Source organism: Anabrus simplex, chromosome 1, assembly GCF_040414725.1.
Source record: "Anabrus simplex isolate iqAnaSimp1 chromosome 1, ASM4041472v1, whole genome shotgun sequence".
Lineage (NCBI taxonomy): Eukaryota > Metazoa > Arthropoda > Insecta > Orthoptera > Tettigoniidae > Anabrus > Anabrus simplex.
This window is the reverse complement of record NC_090265.1, coordinates 641,467,192-641,488,799: the sequence shown is the minus strand read 5'-3', so window position 1 is coordinate 641,488,799 and position 21,608 is coordinate 641,467,192. Positions and strand designations below refer to the sequence as shown.

The 21,608-nt window shown below is 37.9% G+C and overlaps 1 protein-coding gene across 2 annotated transcripts in view; it reads left to right on the top strand.

The window, feature by feature from the left end:
- Positions 1-1,063: 1,063 nt before the first annotated feature.
- The window catches only part of LOC136884809 (zinc finger protein 480), a 38,072-nt gene continuing 17,527 nt past the window's right edge, over positions 1,064-21,608 (top strand). Inside the window, exons 1-6 of one of the 2 annotated variants that reach the window (XM_067157130.2) lie at positions 1,064-1,113; positions 1,204-1,319; positions 6,238-6,420; positions 14,965-15,135; positions 19,711-19,788; positions 19,896-20,696. In XM_067157130.2, the coding sequence (XP_067013231.2) occupies positions 1,305-1,319; positions 6,238-6,420; positions 14,965-15,135; positions 19,711-19,788; positions 19,896-20,696 (1,248 nt within the window). In that variant the 5' untranslated portion in view covers positions 1,064-1,113; positions 1,204-1,304. Of the gene's footprint in view, positions 1,320-6,237; positions 6,421-14,964; positions 15,136-19,710; positions 19,789-19,895; positions 20,697-21,608 lie in introns of both variants that reach the window. The other variant, XM_068227166.1, reaches the window with a different exon arrangement.

The window sequence follows — 21,608 nt, the reverse complement described above, 5'->3', positions numbered from 1 at the left end:
ATGACATCTTTGCCACCAAACCTATACAGATTCCATCATCATCATCATCATCATCATCATTATCTAAAGGCTTTGCCTTGTCGCTGCAACCATTGATCTCTTCTCTCTGCGATCCTTTTAGTCCTTCACTGTGCTGATACTGATAGCGCTGCTTCCATGCACCCTTATTATTATTATTATTATTATTATTATTATTATTATTATTATTATTATTATTATTATTATTATCCGCCTCTGTGGTGTAGTGGTTAGCGTGATTAGCTGCCACCCCCGGAGGTCCGGGTTCGATTCCCGGCTCTGCCACGAAATTTGAAAAGTGGTACGAGGGCTGGAACGGGGTCCACTCAGCCTCGTGAGGTCAACTGAGTAGAGGTGGGTTCGATTCCCACCTCAGCCATCCTCGAAGTGGTTTTCCGTGGTTTCCCACTTCTCCTCCAGGCGAATGCCGGGATGATACCTAACTTAAGGCCACGGCCGCTTCCTTCCTTCCTCCTTGCCTATCCCTTCCAATCTTCCCATCCCTCCACAAGGCCCCTGTTCAGCTTAGCAGGTGAAGCCGCCTGGGCGAGGTACTGGTCATTCTCCCCAGTTGTATCCCCCGACCAAGAGTCTGAAGCTCCAGGGCACTGCCCTTGAGGCGGTAGAGGTGGGATCCCTCGCTGAGTCCGAGGGAAAAGCCGAACCTGGAGGGTAAACAGAAGATGATGAATAGTATTATTATTATTGCCATCTCCATGGTGTAGGGGTAGCGTGCTTGCCTCTTACCCGGAGGCCCCGGGTTCGATTCCGTCAACTTGGGAATACTGTAGCCAACCCTGAGTGCTCGCTTTTCACAAAAAATAGCATTCAAAGATGTATATAATCCGGCATAAAGTTAATCAGAATCACTCTTGTGTCGATAGTTCTAGAGCTATCGATGATATTAAAAATCAAATCATATCGATTTATATTTTTTCTTTAGCATTATGTATCGATGGTTTAGTTTTACCGAGACTGCCATCGAAATGTGCATTATTCATTGTAAACAGATTGTAAATGTAAACAATCTGGGGTAAACAATGTTATTGCCCATGTGAAGCAGGGTTATTTGGCTATACTATATTCACGTCGGCAGTAAGTGATTGTGTGTGCTATTAAATGTGTCTAAATGATCCGTAACATCATTAGTTGCCTTTAGATGGAAAAGTCTTCTTTCATGTACAGGTTAATCGACGAAGTGTCAGTACGATGTTTCATCTTACAGAACAATATTAGCGGAGTTGTTATGAATAGTCTACTTACGATTGAAAATAAATAACATAACCATGGAAGTGATTCCTGTGAGTATTCCTATTAGCAAAGTTTACTGGATAAGTTATCATAACCTAGTTTGAAGTTATCGTAATTAAGACTTTTAATAAAGCAAACGGACATAATCAGCCTCAATCAGTTCGCATCACGCTGCTCAAGTTCATTATTAAACTTGAAGTATCTTCAGAACTTCACAAAACAATGCTTTTCTTCATTTTCTCACTTTCCTAAATTAAAGACACTCTTTTAGAATCCTTTAACATTATTATTAAATAGTAAAGCGTACAGTGTGCATGTTACAAATTATTACAATTCTAAACTGGCATTCACTGCCAAGTACTGTCCGCACACTTTATCTTGATGCATTTGTGTACGGGGATGTGGAGTAAGGAGGGAGCTGTCCCGGTATCGATAGTGCTGCCTGGTGCTGCCAACTGAATGAAAATGAAATCTGAATTGAATCGAGAATATGATCGATCGATATGAAATTTCTAAACCGTTATCATCTTAAGCCAACAACTATGTCACATACACATTATATAACATTATAAAACATATCTCTCGATGCGAATCTTGTTCCTAGCATGAATTCTAAACTTTGGCTTTGATGTGTAAACAACAACAGTACTAGTACGTAAAGTGTACGCCAGATGTCGCACAACGATGCTTAAGCGATTCATAGTTTGTGTTTCAAAGGTTGCCAGTACGAATCTCGAAGATCGCCGAGGTCGACCGATTCAGCACTAGGATGTAAATGCACCAAGATAAAGTGTGCGGACAGTAGCTGTATTAAGATACCTAGGCCTAGTCCTTTTATTGTATGCTAGAGAATGATATCTGTCACATGTGCCCCCACACCATTCACACTGGCAGTCCAAGGTTGGGTTGTAGGATTTTTTATTTGTACACCCTTTAAAGTGGAAACCATGTGCTGCAAAACGAATAATCGTGTGTCTCAATTCATAGTTTGTACTTTTCCATATATTGGATGGCATAGCTTCTGTGGCATAGAAGTCATCTATGATATAGGAATGTTCCTCTTCTTTTCAGTCTGCAATAATGTGATGCTTTGCTGTATTTATGGAAACGTCATTTCATATCTTAATCCTTCAATGAAGAAAAGTTTTCTTGCCATCTCGTAAACCAATGTTGCCTGGGAATATTTTAAGACATAAAGGACTACCTTTATGTAAATGGATTTTACTTGTTCCAGTTTTATCAGGTCACTCTTAGATATTCCCACATGAGTTCTAGTCCATAGGTTACAATTGGGACTATCTTGAGTCAGAAAAGCTTCATTACAGTCTTTAAAGGCAAGGAATGTCGCTTTTTGCTATAATTGCTGCTGTGGCCTTCTCTCGTGTGTGAACTGTAAAACCCTGTGGGTCTGGAATGTTATGCCCAGGTATTTGAATTGATTTACGAGTAAGGAGGGAGCAGTTACTCCTCAAGTACGCTGCCAAAATTCGTGAAATGCCGCTGCATACGAGCTATCAATGCATCTTTAGTACCCAGTACCATCAGAGGTACCACACGGCTGGTTGGGATTCGAATTGATAGCTTTGGTCATGAGTTAAATATGAGCAAATTTCCGTGGTTAATTCCACGACCGGATATACGGCTAGATCTACTCCGTTTATCGGAGGTATTTCCAGGACTTTGTTCACCAGTGTCTGGCCGTGAGACATATCTTCACGGATGGTTCTAAGTTTGTATAAAATGTTGGTTGCTCTTACGTCACTACCACCTCTCAAGAACTACTGAGTAGAAATGAGGCTCACCTCTTCTACCTAAAACACTCAACAGTAGAAAAATTTACCTATCGAGTGAGTTGGCTGCGCGTTATGGGCTAGTCAGTTGATAGCTTTCATTTGGAAGGTGGTGGGTTCAAACCCCACCATCGCCAGCTCTGAAAATAGACCTAAGCATAAAGGTCTCGCTTTCTAGTGTATGTAGCATGTATACAGTGGAGCTCTACACCATCTTAGAAGCTCTGCAGTTTGCACTGGGTGACAAAAGAAACCATTTTCTCATGTGTACAGATTATTAAGTTCTCTGCAGTCTATTGAAACCTGTTTCTCACAACACCCACTGATGCAGCATATTCATGACGTTCTAACCAGGTTAAATGATGCTGACACCGAAATCACTTTCGGGTGGCTTCCAAGTCACGTTGGGATTGCGGGAAATGAACTTGCGGATGAAGCTGAAAAGGAAGCGGTACTTTTACCTCCAAGACCTATGAATGTACCTGCTAAAGATATTTGTTTTCAGCTATGCCGAACCATCTTGGAGTCCTGGGAATTGGAATGGTTAGCTATCCAAACTTCCAACAAACTGAGAGCAACTACTGTGTGACGGTCCTCTTTCCAGCCTCCATGGAGAGAGGCCATAGTACTGTGTAGGCTGAGGATAGGTCATGGACGATCTACCCTCTTATCTACTAAAGAGGAAAGACCTCCCAGTGTGTTCTTGTGGTGCCAACACCATGGCCCACATCCTCATAGAGTGCGCCGATCTCTCTGGCCTAAGACGGAGTCTTGGCCTGCAGGAGACACTCGAACGCATACTAACCGATAACGCAACTGTTGCTGACCTCGTCATCTACTTTATGTGTGACAGTGGATTAATCAAGGTTATGTAAATTGCAAGTGTTCTGTTACTCAGGGAACTCGTGTTCCCTTTTGATTTATTAGTGACCTTTTCGGCTTATAAAAATACTTTTTTATTTTGTATTTTATTTCAAAATTCCTTCATTGAATAAATAATTTTGTTTTATTTTAAATTTCTTTTCCACTTTATTTGTTCAGAGAGGATGATTACCTAGTTGCACTTCCTCTTAAAAGAATAATAACCACCACAATCACCACCTTTGAATTGATTCACTGATTTGAGTTTCCTCTCCTTCAAGTATATAGTATCTTCCCTGGATGGTCCTCCCCCTCTCCTGAACATCATGGTCACAGCTTTCTTCTTGTTGATCATAAGATCATTCTTCTCTGCCCATTCTACAAGGTTATTGAAGGATTCCTGAAGTCTTTCTCAGCTTGTTGAAACTAGAGTAATTTTCTCTGCATATATGTATGAAGTTACTTTCTCAATTTTCATAGCTGCTACCACAACATAAGTTGTGATGTTGAATAATACAGGGCTCAGTGGATCTCCCTGAAGTATGCCTAAGTTCCTGTTTGTAGCAAAGGGCTGGAGGTCGTGATGTAATCGTCTATGACAAACGTTTTCTGATAGGATGTTTCTGAGTAGTGGTTTTACCAGCAATTTATTCCTATATATGGAATCAAATGCCTTAATAGCTACCACCACTACCACCACCACCTCCCAAGAACTACTGAGCAGAAATGAGGCTCACCTCTTCTACCTAAAACACTCAACAAAAGAAAACTTTACCTATCGAGTGAGTTGGCTGTGTGTTATGGGCTAGTCAGTTGATAGCTTTCATTTGGAAGGTGGTGGGTTCAAACCCCACCATCAGCAGCTCTGAAAATGGTCTTCCATGGTTCCCTATCTTTACACCAAGCAAAGGCTGTACCTTAATTAAGGCTGTAACTGCTTACTTCCCGCTTCACATCATCGCCGAAATCCTATCCGAGTTGGGCAACGTTATAACACTAGCATATAAAGAACTACTCCAAATAAGTAAACTCATGTCCTCATCCCGAGGTAGTGCAGCTCTTTTCAGGCACACCCCGAATGGAAGCGACCTGCATGTACCATTTGAACCACTTACCAGTCCCCTGCCATTCTTAAATTTCTGGCAGTACCAAGAATCGACCCCGGACTCCTGAAGATGGCAGCTAATAACACTAACCGTTACGCTATGGAGGCGGACTACTCCTAATTAATGTGTAAACTATGATCTAGAAGTTTAATACTCAGATAAAATAAAATAAGTGTTCCACATTAAAAGCCTTCTTTCCCCCTGAAATTGTTATCATTGAGCTTCTAAAGTAAATTGAAGTGCAGAAGAGGAGGAGCTTGCAAGTGCAGTGCAGTTGAGAACACTCTTAAGCTTTACCATCCAGTGAAGAGTTATCTCAAAAAGTATAAATTCTAACTATGAACTCTCTGCATCGATTTCAGCCTGAGAAACCTATTGATAGTGAAGGTAAATCTGTGAAGCTACTGTCCAGTTTAATGAAGATTGATAGCATTTTATGTCTGTTTTGTAAATACAGCAGGGTCTACAAACTTGAGAATCTGCTGTGCGGATGGAAGAACTATCTGTAGAAAGCAGTTGAAATGTCATTCTCTGTTAATTTCATTCTTGCGTACATTAGGGCCTACAGATGATTCCGAAGGTTCCATTTTTTTTTTTTTTTTTTTTATATCTGTTCTAACTCTTCTTTTAGGTAATAAAACAGAAATTTAGTTGTCCACCTAGTCAACACAATTATATTTTATGTACAATTTAAAATTGTAAAAACCATTACATACACCCTAATTAGTGATCAAGACATGTTTTGGCCTATTTTGGCCATCTTCAGCTGTATTAGGTTATACAGTACAATAGAATGACATGTAAAATATCTGAATATTAGGCCCTACATAGTGAATCTTACCTTCTTATATAGTAAAAAGGATTTAAGTTAAAATGTTGCAGTTAAAACATGAAGAATGAGTCATAAATGTTGTGGAATGATTAATAAAATTGAAAATATAGTCCTTAAAATCAAAAAAATGATGTGGGAGATATAGTAAATGTAATATTCAGATATTTTACATGTCATCGTATTGTAGGCCTATGTACTCTAATGCAGCTGAAGATGGCTGAAACATGTCCTGATCACTAATTATGTAATGTTTTTACAATTTTAAATTGTAAATAAAATATAATGGTATTGGCTAGGTGGGCAACTAAACTTCTGTTTTAGAATATTGTAAATTGTCAATCTGGAACCACAATGAAATTTAATACCTTTTTTTTTTTAGGTGTTTGATTGGGCCCATGTGAAAGTAGCTAGTGAATTTCTGGAGGCCATGAATTATGATAAGGGTAGAAGTAAACATGATGTGCTGCAGCATTTGGCTCTTACTGGAGGAGTTGCCATGGAATGGGAAGGTGAGGGTGACATCACTCTTAAAGGAACATGGTCGTGTATGTTACAGGCTCAGGTAAGCATCTTCTTCTCTTTTGAACTATTAAGTTTTGTAATGAGGTGGTATGGATTTTTTTTTTTTTTTTTTTTTTTTTTTTGCTAAAAGTTATCCTATCTTGATTGGTAAAAATTTATACAAAATATTCAACTAAAGTGTTTCAAAATGAAGTACTTTTGAAAGTTCTAGGCAGTGAATAGTTTTAAATCTTGGCCAGAAAGTGTGGACAGGTAATTTTTACACCTTCTTAAATAATATGCTTTTTTATTTTTACAGCTGATAGTACAAAAGTGTTGGATGGTTAATCTCTGGTCTTCTGTTCAGGTTTACAATGTGTTTCATATTTGTATCATATATCTGCCTAATTACAATTGATTTATATTTTATTTTCTTCAGTATTCAAGTGTAAGTAGGCTCACTGTAACTAGCAACCCATCCCGACTTTGCATAGGAGAAATTTTGAATTTATGGTGATGGACCTTATAAGATTTCCTTGTAGATGACATCAGTTGTTTTCCTCCTGATGTATATATACGAACCCTTGGCCATGATGATGATGATGCTAAACCTAGGCTGATGATGGCATAAAAATGCCAAAACCGGTACCTAACAATTATTAATACAATATGACATTTTATTTATATCACATTTTAAGTTGTATTGAACAGGTGGAGAATCCTACCCTTTATTTTTGAATATAAATCTTTTTTCAATACGGACCAGTTATGAAGTTTTGACGTTAAATTAGATATGATGATATCAAAAGTCACGTAAAACTAAACGCTTGCAATTTTATTTCTTATGTGTCATAAATGTTTCTAAGGTCCTTCAGGCCGCCTGTCTGTTAACTCACTCCTTTCTTCCCTTGCGATGTTTGAACCGTTCCTGTCCTGCACTTTCACTATAATATTGATAACTTCTAAACCATTTATACAAATTACATACTTTATTTTTATCATAAGATTTTTGAGATGATTAAACAATTAATTTTGATAAGGATTATATGATTAATCTCAAAATACGGTTTCTAATTTTAAGTAGGATATAGGATATGAACAGAAAGGTGGCCCATAATGATTATGACAGTAGAATCATTTTGGCTGAATACTTCAAAACACTACTTAATAGTGATGAACCTGAAGATTAATTTGGAATTTGATCTTATCCCAGAAATAAAACACCCCTGGAAAAGTTCATACCACCGGTTTGCAATGAGGTGCGTGCAGCTATTGATTACTTAAAAATTTTAAAGCGGCGGGAGAGAATCAACTAGTAGCGGAACTTTGGAAGAATGCAAATGTACAGACTATTCAGAATTTACATAACATCTCATTGACATATGGAATACCGAAAAATTGCCTGAAGAATGGATTGTTGCAATTATACATCCACTAAACATAAAAGGCGATAGATCAGATCCTAGTAATTCGAGGAATTTATTTGCTGGATATCACTTATAAGATTTTTTCTAAGATTTTATATTCCAGAATTCATGAACAACTTGATAGTGAATTTGGTGAATATCAGGGTGGTTTTCATCCCGGACGAAGCTGTCAGGTCAGAATATATTCTGTCACTGTATGTGACAGTAGACAGTACTACCTGGCAACTGTCTGGCCGAGGGTCTGGCAGCCGATACCAAACCAGGCAAACTAAGGGAAAACCAATAGCTGCGAGCAAAGGAGTTTTCCCTTAGAAGGTTGGATAAGATGAGACCTTTGTGTGGGAAATAACACACAAATTCATCAGCTGCTGCCTTGCAGTGAGGCAGGGGACTGCCAAAGGCTAAGGGAGACCACCCTGAAAGAAAGTCCTTTAGTATGTTAGGCCTAGCAAGTCAGTACAGGAGTACAATGCAGTTGCTTTCAAAACTAAAACGCCTTGGAAAAAAATATATTCTGAATGTTGACAATACTTCAAGTAGGCTACTCTTGGAACTAATGACGACGTCATGTCTGTGTTCATTCAAGATGCACGAGAAGAACCGATCATAGAAACAAGCTTCGGATTGGAACCTTAAACGTTATGACTCTATCAGGAAAATGCAACAAAATCATGGATTTAATGAACCGTAGACATATTCACATCCTAGGGTTAAGCGAAACCAAATGGAAAGGGTGCAACACAAGAATGTTAGAGGATGGATATAAATTATACTGGGGTGGTAATCCTGCAGTGGCAAGGAATGGAGTTGGTTTTGTATTCCATAAAGACATTGATAGTGTAACAGATTGCTCATTCATCAATGAGAGATTAATCAAAGCTAAAATATGCCTAATTGGAGAAACTCCCCAGCAGGGTTGTAGCGATGACCAAAAAGCAAGCTTCCTAGAAAAACTAGAGGACGTCATTGATGAAAAGAACATAATGATAATTGGGGATTTTAATGCCCAGGTAGGAACTGATAAGTCAGGTTATGAAGGAATTATTGGTCCATATGGATTTGGTAACAGAAATGAGGAGGGTGAACTTCTGCTTGATCTGTGTACACAAAACCAACTTCTGGTGAAGAACCCATGGTTTCAGCTATGGGATAGCCACATGATAAAGAGATACAGCTGGGATGGTCAGTATAGATCAGTGATAGACCTTATCATCACAGAGAGGTCAAGTGGTGAAAAGGTGCATGTTGTAAAAGTGATACCTAGTGATACACCACGCTCATAGATTTTTATTTTGTCTTGTAAATATTGGTTATTAATATTATTTATTATTTTAAAAATTAAGATGTGCTGTCCTAACATTGAGGTATTTGGTGTTTCTGGTTTTTTTATTTTTCTTCTTTTTCAAAATGTCCATTATTGTGCATATACTCCTGTACTGTTGGTATATTTCAAAATATGTAATTGTACTGTCTATGGAAGCTAAGTAAATGCATGAATGAATGAATGAGCCTTGATAGTGACCATAGACTCCTCAATGCAGACTTAAGAGTCACCAAACCTATTATTAAAGTAAACAAGAAGAAAAAACCATGAATTAAAGACTGGAAATTAAAAGATCTGGAAGTCAAACAGCAGTAACACGGGAAATCAGAGCTAAAATACCAATAACAGACATAAAGAAAGGTAATGAAGAATGGAATGATTTTAAGGCAAGTCTGGTTGGTAGTGCAGATAAATATGTGGAAGAACAAGCAGAAGAGTTAGAGAGAAAAGAACATCTTGGTGGAATGATAAAGTGAAAGAAGCCATAATGAAAAGGAATAAAGCCAAAAAAGTTCTTGATGTGGCTAAGTCTGGCAGAAGAATCAACAGCGACCGAATAGACAACAATAAATTGGAAGAGATGGCAAAATAATATAGATACAGGAAGTTGGAAGTCAAGAGAATTGTATGGGAAGGAAAAGGGAAAAGTTGGAAAGAATTTACAACTAAACTGGAAGAAGACAGTAAAGGGAATATGAAATATATATGGAATAGCAAAAAGTAAAAGATCAGATAAAGAAGCAGCTCTGGAGATAGCAGATGGGAATATAGTTCGCAATATGAAAGATATCACGGATACAATGGGACGGTATTTTGACAAGCTCCTAAATGGCCCTAATGAGATCTCTGTTGAGTATGTAGGACAGAAAACAATAGAGGAAGATATCCCAATTACATGGATAGAAGTAGAGCAAGCTCTCCATAGGATAAGAAGTGGTAAGTCAGCAGGAGCTGATGAAGTTACAGCTGACATGATTAAAGCTGCTGGTCCAGCAGGAATACATTATCTATGTAGAGTTCTCAGAACAATATGGAAGGATAACAAAATACCTGAAGATTGGACAAAAGAGGTAATAGTTCCTATCTTTAAGAAAGGGAGTAGAAGGCATCAGTTTTTGAAAATGAGACAAAGTCTCTCATAGTGCATTGGCACTGCTGGTGGCTCCAGGCAGCGCCTCCTAGAGAACAAGGCCTGGCAATACGATTCGTGACGTCACGCGACTGGGCTCAGCCGTGACCACCACGGCTCAGTGCGAGTGGATAGTAGATGAAGCTAATTCCTTACGAAAATTGAAAAATATGCTGGTTAAAGTGCATTCTACGAATATTCTTTCTCGTAGACGCGCATATCGGAAGCGAAATGAGTAATATACCGTAATAATTAGAAAGAACAATTAAAAATGCAAAGAATTTTTTAAGAGTCTTAATACTGAACAACTTTAATAATATGTTTATATGACACTTTCTTACGTATATTTAAGAGTCAAAAATGATCAGTTCCTTTTACAAAACTCGCCATAAGACCTCTCTCTGTCGGTGCGACGCAAAAAAAGAAAAAGCAAGCTTTTACAGAACTGAACTTGCTGATGAAAGGTAAAAAACAACATGTAAGTACAGAAAAAGCTATTAAATAAAAATAATAACGTATAAACTACCTTACTTACAGTATATTAGTAGCAGTCCAGGAACATGCAAGCTGTAATGCTCAGTGTTGTCGGTCATGAAAACAGGTAAACATTTTTTTTACAATAGAAGCCTCACATAAATTAAGGGCGTGAAGAGCCCACACAATTTGGCTGTTATGCAAAGAGAATGATTATAGTACATGCCAACAATAGTTTGTTCATCAAGTCATCAAAATTATATTCGCATTCCCTAGTGTAAATAAATGTACTTATATGATTTTGGACCCTGATTCAAATAACCAGAACAGGAAAAAAATTGAAATTCTTAAATTTGAAAAGTAGCATGCCAATTCTTATTACATTTGAACTGACCTTCAGCCAGACATTTTCTGAAATTGTTTTCAATTTAACTTCACCAGGTTGCTTAAAATTGAAATGGACATGAGGTGAACATTATATAAGAAAATATAAAAGGAAATCTCTATGAACAGTAATTGTTAAAATCCTAAGAAACCATATTAAGAACTTGCATCCCTGCCATTACATTAATAAAAAAGTAGCAGAACACACACTGAACTACTCATTTCATGCTTTATGAACCAGCTGCACTATATAGATATGACACACATGAGATCAATTAAGTAATTAATCCCCAATTTTTCACAGATGCATGTTAGATTCATTACATAACAAAAGCTGGAAGGAGTACTCTCTCCAAGAGGAAATTCATAACCAGAGTGTGAATAGGCTGTAATGCTGGAAGAGGAAATTCATAATTGAATTCACAATTACTCAAACAGGAATGTTTACTACTGAAGGAACTTACAGTGATTAGCCCTGAATTCAGAGTTTACACATTCCCTTTGAATAGAATTCATAGAGGTTCATCAACTCAGTGATTAATAATAGTAATGTACTAAAAAAAAATTAGAAAGCCTCAGCTTACCACAGACAAAAGGAAAGGATGGTTAATGATTTTGTAGGATATGTGCCACCAAGGTAATGAACCGTATTTGTTAAATGACAAAATACCTGTTTAACATAAAAGGTGCCCTCTCAAATGTAATATCACTCCCTGAAAACGTAACACCTGGCAATAAATATGATAAAATAAAAGTACTCTTGTGTTATTACTGTATTCTCTTCTAAAGAAACTACTATGGAAAATAGAGCTACTAAATTTGTTCCTTTTCAGAGCAGTTCCAGTCTTATTTTACAGATATTGAACTTAATTTTTCTTCAAATTCCTGGAAGTTCTTGAAAGAAACAGTACTGACATGAGCTTCATAGGTCTCTAAACTTTGAGCAAGAGCCTTGGCCAAACTTTCATTGTCTACTCGACAACGCCTATCGTCTGGAGCTTCTCGGTGGGCAAATGTGGTATCAGACAAGTACTCTGGGCAGTTTGGAAACTGAGAAGGAACAGCTCCTGAAACTTTAGACCAAGTTAGAATGCATTCGCCTAGGTATAAATGCGCTCGTCTATTAATTCATGGCACCACTTACTTCACAGGACCATGTCATGTCTTAGATATATCTGGTTGATTTTAATATAAAATGAATAGCACACAAGGAGACAGAGAAAAATCATTGAACTTATAATAATTATACAGAACCTAACATAGTTGCAATAAACACAATAACATTGCTGTCTAGCCTGAACTAAAAATATTAACCCACACTAAGTGGTATTTTCCCTCATGCGATATAATAAACAGAACTGGCTCACTTGCAGTTACGGGGTCCAGCACAGAAGGAATACTTGAAAGCCAATACCTTACATACCTTCATAATTTAGTCCCTATAAGTTTTCCCAGAATATCACTATACCCACAACAGTAGTCCTTTAAAGTAATGTGAATACTCAGCACATTCCAAACTAAATGTAATAACTGGTCAATTCAATACAGCAAATGCTTAAATCAGTAAGATATAAATCACCCTAAAAAATCTACTATTTCATTCATCAATAGCAAAGATATAAGAGACCTATCCACAAACCTTTCACAAGCCTTGGATGAGATAAAGATGCAGTCAATAATTTCCCATTACTCTCATCATACATGCTGGTCGTCTTTTCAACCTCAGTTTTGAAATGGAGCTCGCACACCTACAACACAGGGCTCCATTTCAAGGACCATTCCACAACTTAAGTGATTGAATGATTGGAATCATATATAATACACTAATAACTAAGACTTACCTCTGCAGTTTTGGAAGGAACGAAATCATCCCGGCGAATAGCTCGTAACCACTTAGCTCTCTCCGAGTCGTCAGTTGGAAACGAGAAAACACTCACTTTAGGGCCAGTGCGATAATTGCCCTTATAGTTTTGGAACACTGCATTTTTGAGGCATCGTTATTCATAATTTGAAAAACAGTGATCGCAATTCACAACACACCATTAAAAATAAACTCAGTTCTAACCTCACGTGGTGTCCATGCCGGCACTTTAAACACAATTTATCAATATTAACAATTTATAAGTACTATCACCTTTAACTGAACTTACACTAATAGGAATATTAAGCGAGTGTTAACACACAAGACTCGATTAACATTAATATAATCGATGAAAAACACACATAATAGGGAAACGCATCCTCATACACCAAGCAGCAACAAGCTAACTGAGTTACTGGCATGGGCCAACTTCAACATACGTCATCAGCTACTCTCATTCGTATTGCCAGGCCTTGTTCTCTAGGAGGCGCTGCTCCAGGATGCCTACGCAGTGGCCTCCACGATATGCACTAGCCATGCGTCTTGATAGGTATGCTATTTACCAACTGATGATCCCAACTTAGCACACTGGGGCGAAATACTGGCAACCAGGAACGAGTTAGCTGGAAAATTTATAATGTCCAATAACGTCCAACTATATTGGTATTATAAATTTACTCATTCAGAATAAATATTTCAAGTTCCCTATGGGAATCAACATCTTTATCAACAGTCAGTCTCTCCAGTATTTCTTCATTGTTTCACTGTGTTCCTTTCTTTTTTAATCCATCCAGACAATTGCATGCTTTCCGTCTTTTTACTGAAAACTCCCAACATTTCTAATCCTGTGGCAAAATGTAGGCTTGTTTAGAATTTCTGTTTTTGTAATCATTTCTGCTTCATTTCTTCCAATAGGTTTATTTATTCAGTTGCTGTTTCATTACTTTTGGAAAATATTGCTAAATCATCTACAAAACATGCTAGACAATCAAGTTTAATTTTTTATATCTTAATCTGATTTCTTGGATTCTTTTTCTTGAAGTCTATGGTTCCATTCTCTTCCTACCTTTTCCAAAATATGATAAAGGGTAATTTTTACCCATATTTCAGTTCTTATTTCAAATAGTTCTGAGATTTCTTCATGAAATTTTATTTTGTACTTAGTTCCTATTAATGTTTCTTTAATTATTGCCAAGGTTTTTTTATCTGTGCTAAATTCTTCAAGAGTATTGAAGACGGTTTCTCTGTCCACGGAATCATAAGTTTTTTTGAAGTCTACAAAGACTATGAAAAGTTTTTGTTTCTAAGACCATAAGATCTGTTGATCAATTTTAGATTCAAAATTTGTTCTACGCTGGACCTGCCCTTCCTAAATCCTCTTTAATATTCACTGAGCTGTTGGTTCACTTGCTCTTCCCACAACAGGTGACTTACATGCACTCTACAGTGTGATGGCAGTACTGCCAGACCTGTAACTTATATCCTTTCCAAAAGAACAAATATGACCTAGGCCAACATAGCTCAGTTGGATAGAGCAACCCACGCAAAATCAGGAGGTTGTGGGTTCGGATCCCACTGTTGTCCGGTTGGCCATTTTTGTTCTGTACTTAACATCCCTACAATATGTACTGAACATGACTAACACGTTGAAAGTTTATTTTGAGATTTGAAGGGCTTTGGATAGGATTTTGTACATTACAGTCATTGAAGAGATCCCTTTATAGTTGTTAAAATCTGCCTTATTTTATGTAGTAGATGTATGAGAGCAGATTTCCATTCTTCTGAAATTTTCTCAGTTTTCAAACATATCATTTGCATATTTCCACATTTGTACAAGAATTGAATCTTCTTCAGAAATCTTATTATTTAGTTATTTTATTAATAATTTATTTAACGCGCACAATGTTTTGAATTTGGATAAATATTTTCAGGTTCAGTTTTATTAAAACTTATTAATTGCTGGTTTTTCATCATTATAATCATCTAATTAAATGACTTGTTTCTAGGTAATTTTTACCCAGTATCTCTCAGATCTGAAAACAACTTGCTCCTCTACAACTGTAGAATCAACTAAGGACAAGCAAATTGCTGATGCAATTTGCATTCTGGACAAAACTGAGAATGGGATTGCAGAGAATCACCAAACTTCTTTGCCCTTGTCTAGAACTCCAATGGAGGTATGTGTACTCCTTAATTAATTATATGTTCTTCAGGTCCAAAATATTTCTTCAGATTACTTTTGGTGTAAAAAAAAAAAAAGAAAGAAGGTGTATCCCAAAAGTAAATTCCATTGGGCTATTTATAGAAAGCAGACCTACTATACTTTGTCATTAATGACCAGACACAACCTGAAAGGAAAGTAGAGTGATTCCATACATCGCCCAAGCATGTTGTGAGCCCATATGTGAGGCAGTGAGCACTCAGCAGAAATGTTTCTTAGCTACAACAATCAAAATGGACATATGTGAGCTCAGTGAGGCTCAAAAGGGTATGATTATCAATGCCCATCGATTCAGTAATTCCATTCCACTCATAACTATTCATCGGGGGGGTTGCACTTAGATTCCATGGGCAAGCTGTGGCACAAAACAAAGATCACTAACCTTAACACTTGCTGCCAATTACATCACCTACAGACTTCATAACAATAGAAGAGCATCGTTTGAACTGAAGAATCACACTACACATTGTGGCAGTCTGATCGACATATATAAATGTGAAACATGACGAATGCCAAATGAGCAATACTTCCTAGAGTGCATTGTTCTCACTGTAAAATTTGGCAAAGGAGGCATTATGGATGTGGGCCTGTTTGGTGGTTTTTTTTTTTTTTTTTTTTTTTTTTTTGTTTTTTTTTTTTTTTTTTTTTTTTTTGGTCCACTAGTTTTAGTTCCTTGAACAATGAATACCAAAGCCTATCAGGCAATATTGAACAATTCTTTACCACCTCCCCTCAGGCATCAATTTGGAATTGGCCCGTTTCATTTTCAATAAGACATTGCACTCTTTCTTAAAGCAGAGGCCTTAACCAAGTAGATTGTTGAAATGGGAGTGAATGAGATTGAAAAGCAAGCCCAGAGCTCTGATCTAAATCCAGTTGAGCATCTCTGGGATGAGTTATAGCCCTGGTTGATGGCCAGATCATACCAGACCAGAACAAAATAGCTACAGAATTGTTCACCACGTTGCAGGAGAAATACCTGCAGACATCTACCAAAACTTAGTTGAAAGTCTTCCTGAAAGGGAGTATAGCACTTGTTGACAGCCAGATCATACCAGACCAGAATAAAACAGCTACAGAACTGTTCACCACGTTGCAGGAGGAATAGATGAAAATACCTGCAGACATCTACCAAAACTTAGTTGGAAGTGTTCCTGGAAGGGTAGAGGCTGTGATAGCAGTGAAGGGTGGGCCTTCGTCATTCTGACACCATAGCAGCTCCAGTTAAGCCAGTGCCTATGGATGTCCAATAGTGTATTTTATGTCCATTGAATCCTAAACCTGGTGCCTGGCGTCTGAATGAGTTGGCTTCATGGTTCAAGTCGTGTAGCTGTGAGCTTGCATTCATGAGATAGTGGGTTCGAATCTCACTGTCAGCAACCCTGAATATGGTTTCCCATTTTCACATCAGGCAAATACTGGGGCTGTACCTTTATTATGGCCACAGCTGCTACCTTTTCAGACCTAGATCTTTCCCTTCCTTGCCTCGCTGGAAACCTTCAATGTGTTAGTGCAATGTTAAACCACTAGCAAATAATAATAATAATAATAGACCTGACAATCTTTTTTGGGTATTTGCCTTGTCAGATAAATAAACTGTAGGAATTCTTTATTTCATGAAGACTTTGTTCTGTGATCTCAGAAGAAAAACATGTCCTTTAATGACGATGACTCTTCTAACACTGACAGTTGGAACCTGGAAATTACCGATTGGTGTTTTGTTTTTGTTTTTTACGTCGCACCGACACAGATGGGTCTTATGGGAACAATGGGATAGGAAAGGCTTAGGAGCGGGAAGGAAGCGGCTGTGGCCTAATTAAGGTACAGCCTAAGCATTTGCCTGGTGTGAAAATGGGAAACCATGGAAAACCATCTTCAGGGCTGCTGGCATTGGGGTTCGAACCCACAATCTCCTGGATGCAAGCTCACAGTTGTGCGCCCCTAACCGCACGGCCAACTCACCCGGTGATTACTGATTGATGGTGTATGGATTGGATCATACTCTTGTTCGTCCGCAGATAGTTTACTATGCACTATTGTATTTTGAGTAGGAAGCGATGTGCCCCTCTTAGCTCTAAGCATGTTCACACATTTGTGAGTTGCGGAATAGACAACAAGGTTGCCATCTTAGCTCTAAGCATGTTCACATGTTTGTGAGTTGTGGAATAGACAACAAGGTTGTCGACTTTTCTGTGTTTTACTCATCTATTTTTCTTTCAATTTTCTCTATTCTATTCCTGTGTATCTTTCTTCCCTTGCACTTAATTTTATTTTTCTATGTGAAGAATGGAATGTCAAATGTATTTTATTTACAGTATCTTTCATAAAATTGTGAAATTGTGTTCTCCTGTAACTTACTTACCCTCCCCCCAGTCTTCTGTTTTCTTATAGGTCATTTTCCGTTTACCACAGTTAAGTTATAATGCATGTCCCCCAACAACCGTGTTAAATCAAGCTTCTGCTGTACCTCAAGAGGTGGTGATTTACCCTCCAATGTAGAGAAATGGGTATACATTTATCTTTCCCCGATTTTCCTCTCTCAGCTCTTCTATCATCCATTTCTTTGATCAAGGATTATTTGTATTTCTTTTCTTTGCATCCCCTTTTGGTCATTCTCATATAGATATGTCCTGTAAAACATGAATATAATTATTGTTTGTTTGTCCACCCGTTAGTCCTGTTCCTTGATACGGGATCAGGGATAAGGTGAGATCAATTTATATGGCCAGGTGCCCTTTCTGATGCCAACCTCAGTTGAGGATCTAATGAAGCTGAAATAAATGAGAGTGAATGATGGGTAAGGAGGTGGAAAGAATCGGTTGTGGCCTGTGAATTGGAACTGTCCCAACATTTGCCTGGCAGTGAAAATAGGAAACCATGGGAAACCATTCTCAGGACAGCTGACTTCAGGGTTCAAACCCATGTGCTTCTCAAATGCAGAACTTGGCTCCATAGTCAAAGCACACTAACATGTGCAGGTACTCCACTCGGTATGAATAATTCTTGTTAAAATATAGAAAATTAATTTGTTTTTGTGTGTGCTTGTTTTCATCAGCTACAGGTCTGGCTCCATGTCTAAATGGTTAGCATGCTGGCCTTTGGTCCATGGGGTCCCAGGTTCGGTTCCCGGCCAGGTCAGGAATTTTAACCTCCATTGTAAAATTCCGATGGCTTGGAGGGCTGGGTATGTGTCATCTTCATAATTAGAATTCATCATCGGTAGGGCCCCATCCTCATAGATGCTCAGGTTGCCTATACAGCGTCAATTGGAATGACTTGCACCAAGCCTCTTTGGAGACCACATGCCGTTAAAAATTAATCAACTACAGAATCATTCACATTTTTTTTAAAGCATTCAACTAAGGTTGAAGGTCTTCTGAAAGCCTCACGGTCATATTCAGATATCCACCAAGTCTCAAAAATATCCTCACTTGCTATGAGCCACTCCAATCCCTGTTCCCTTCTGCCTCTTTTTCTGTGAACACAACTATTGCCATTTGCAGCACCACTTTCACCAGTAACACCACCAAGTCTTACCCCATACAAGGTCATCATTAGTGTACTTTATCCAGCATCATCTACCAAATTCATTGCAGACTCTGTTCAGTTTTCTGCCTTGGCTTAACTATCACTCTAGCCAAATGAATATGAGAACCTCACAGTACCTGCAGATCCTATAACATGGATCGTCCTGTCTCCATTCACACCCGGGTTAATCAGACCACCTTTGATGATTGTTTTATAGTTGAAGTCCTTAAATATTTAGCTCTATCTTCCTACCCTCTTGCCCCTAAAGATTCTGAAGTCAGATACAAACCAGTGCTGAGGTCCAGGCAAGCTCCTGGCCTTAACATTAAATAACTGCTCCATTTCTCCATTCTCTAATTTTGCCTACTCCCCTCTCCCTTTACCTCACAATAATAGTTTATTAAGGTGCGCTCAAAAGAGCATTACTTAACCTGCGGTAGTAAAAATTTTACAAATTTGCAATTTTTATATTGTCAGTTCATAACCTGCAGATATTTCCTACTATATTCACTAATTGATTTTACTCTTTTCGGACATACCATTATATGATATAGACTGCACTTTTGATCATAGAGAGACCAAACATACTAATTGTTCGGTTTATGAAAGATGGTATTCCTGCAGATACTGTGGTGAAAGCCATGTATGGCTAGCCTGATAACAACATGCCTTTGTTCTTGATCTTCTTTAGTCCAGTTTCTGTCACTTATAACACTTGTGCTGTAGAACGCCTCTTCTATCTCTTCTCTCTTCACCTCGTTTAAGCTTCTGGCTTGATCTAGTAGCTGACAGAGAGTATTTTACCTCACAATAGCATCTACTTGTCAACAGTGAACACCACCATTCTTACTCTGTCCTCAACTGATGAAGGCTGCAGTCAAAAATGTTGAAGCCATGTGTTTATCTTATGTATATCTGTGTATGCTTAACGGTAAGTCGCTGCTCTCTATGTGTTTTCTATAAATACAAATTTCTTTATCATTTTTTGTTTCTTCTTCAAAAGGTTTCAAACTCTGTTCCTGAGAGAGATCAGCCAGTATCTAACATCAAGAACTTTGAAAAGTGTAGGTTAGAATCTGAGGTTAGTTTGCTCATTTTTATTGTTGCATTTTAGTCAAATATTTTAATGGCTACACAGAAGCATATTAAGTCAGTACTTGTGTATTAATATTTTATTTTTCATTATAGGTAAATGGATCTACGTCCAAAGCCAAGAGTCAGTCTGAGGAAGGAAATGAAGTTTATGTTAACATTACGTTAAGTTCTCTTCCTTTCCCTGTCGTTGCTACTGATGGGAAAAGTAGCATTTCTCAGGATCTTATATTGCCTCATGAGAAAGGTTCTACCAGAAAATCAGAAAAAAGGTTGCATATACAAGATGATAGTGTAGTAAACTATTGTATTCCTGAATTAAGTGAGAAATGTAAGCCAGACCCTAACGGAGAAATTTCATCAAATAATAATCGTGAAGGTATTAATAGCCAGTGTGTTCAGTTGAAAAGTGTTAATGCTAGTGAAAAGGACTGTATAGTTAGTGAACATTCCACTGAAAATCATCAAACTGACTCTGATTCTGAGAAGAATAAGGATATTATGATCAAGATCAAGCAAGTTGCTCAGTTTCTCAAACTCCCTGATGGAATGCAGGTTAAAACAAAAGAAGGGGATAAAGTTAAACTCAGTGATAGGCGCTCAGAAGTGTCCTGTGCAAGGGAAAATAAACCCAGTCTTATAGCAGAGGCAGTGCCTGAAAGTGATCACGTCGCAAAGGATGTTTCACTGACTTCCTCTACAAGTGACTGTGCTGTCAAAAAAGATTTTGAGGCAGAGACTTCCAGTGAGAATAAAAATGTGGAACCAGTTAAAAGCACTGTAACAAAGAAAAAGATCTATGAAGAATTATCACCATTCAAATTCTTCTGCACTATTTGCTCTTTCAAGTCTAAGCGAGAAAGCCATTATCAGCGTCATCTTCAACTTCACAACCAGGTTGGTATTCGTTTTTCAGATAGCAGTGTTGATGTTGTTTGAGTCACCACTCATCAGTAGCTCTCCATGCCACCCTAAGCCTGGCTGGTGGCCATGATCGTTAAGGCATCAAGTTTATATGGTCCGACACCATGGTTAGCCAGGTCAAGTCCCACTGGTGGAAAAAACTGTCACCATTAGAATTTTGGCCGGCAAGGTAGTAGAGCTGGTGGTACACAATTTATAATCACTAGATTGCTTGCCAGAAGCCTGGATTCAGTTCCAAACCTTTCCACAGTGTTCGTATGGAGAGAGGGCATATGATTCTGTTGATGGTAATCCAGCCATCAGACAGGGATGTTAAGCCTTGAGCAGACCACCGCTCAGAGTCATTTGACAGGAGTAGGGAATGTGCTAACACTGGTTTTCACCCTCACCCTACTCATCATTATCATAATCATCTTCATCATCATCCCACATTCAGATGTGCTGGTCGCCCATGGATGTCCTGTACCAGGAGAGCCAGACATGTTCTTTCTTTACCTTTTCATTTTTACATAACTATTACATCTACTGTAATCTGTTTGTCATATTCATGTAACCTTAAAGCTTTTCAATCTGTCAAAACATTAATTATAACACATATAACATACCTATCAAGAAAACTCACACAAATAAACAAAAATGTTTCATTCTACGAAAACATCCTCAGATTCTATCAAATAACTTTAAATCATGCATAGAAGAGAGTCATAACTGTCCACGAGAAAGGCTTCTCAAACAGTGAGGTTTGAATTTAGATGTTATAATAGAAGTGGAAGTGGTCACCTGTTCTCTTATAACGTCTAAATTCAAACCTTGTTGTTTGAGAAGCATTTGTCATCGACAGTTGAGATTTTCTTCTGAAGACACAGAGCAAAGTTCTCTGTGAAA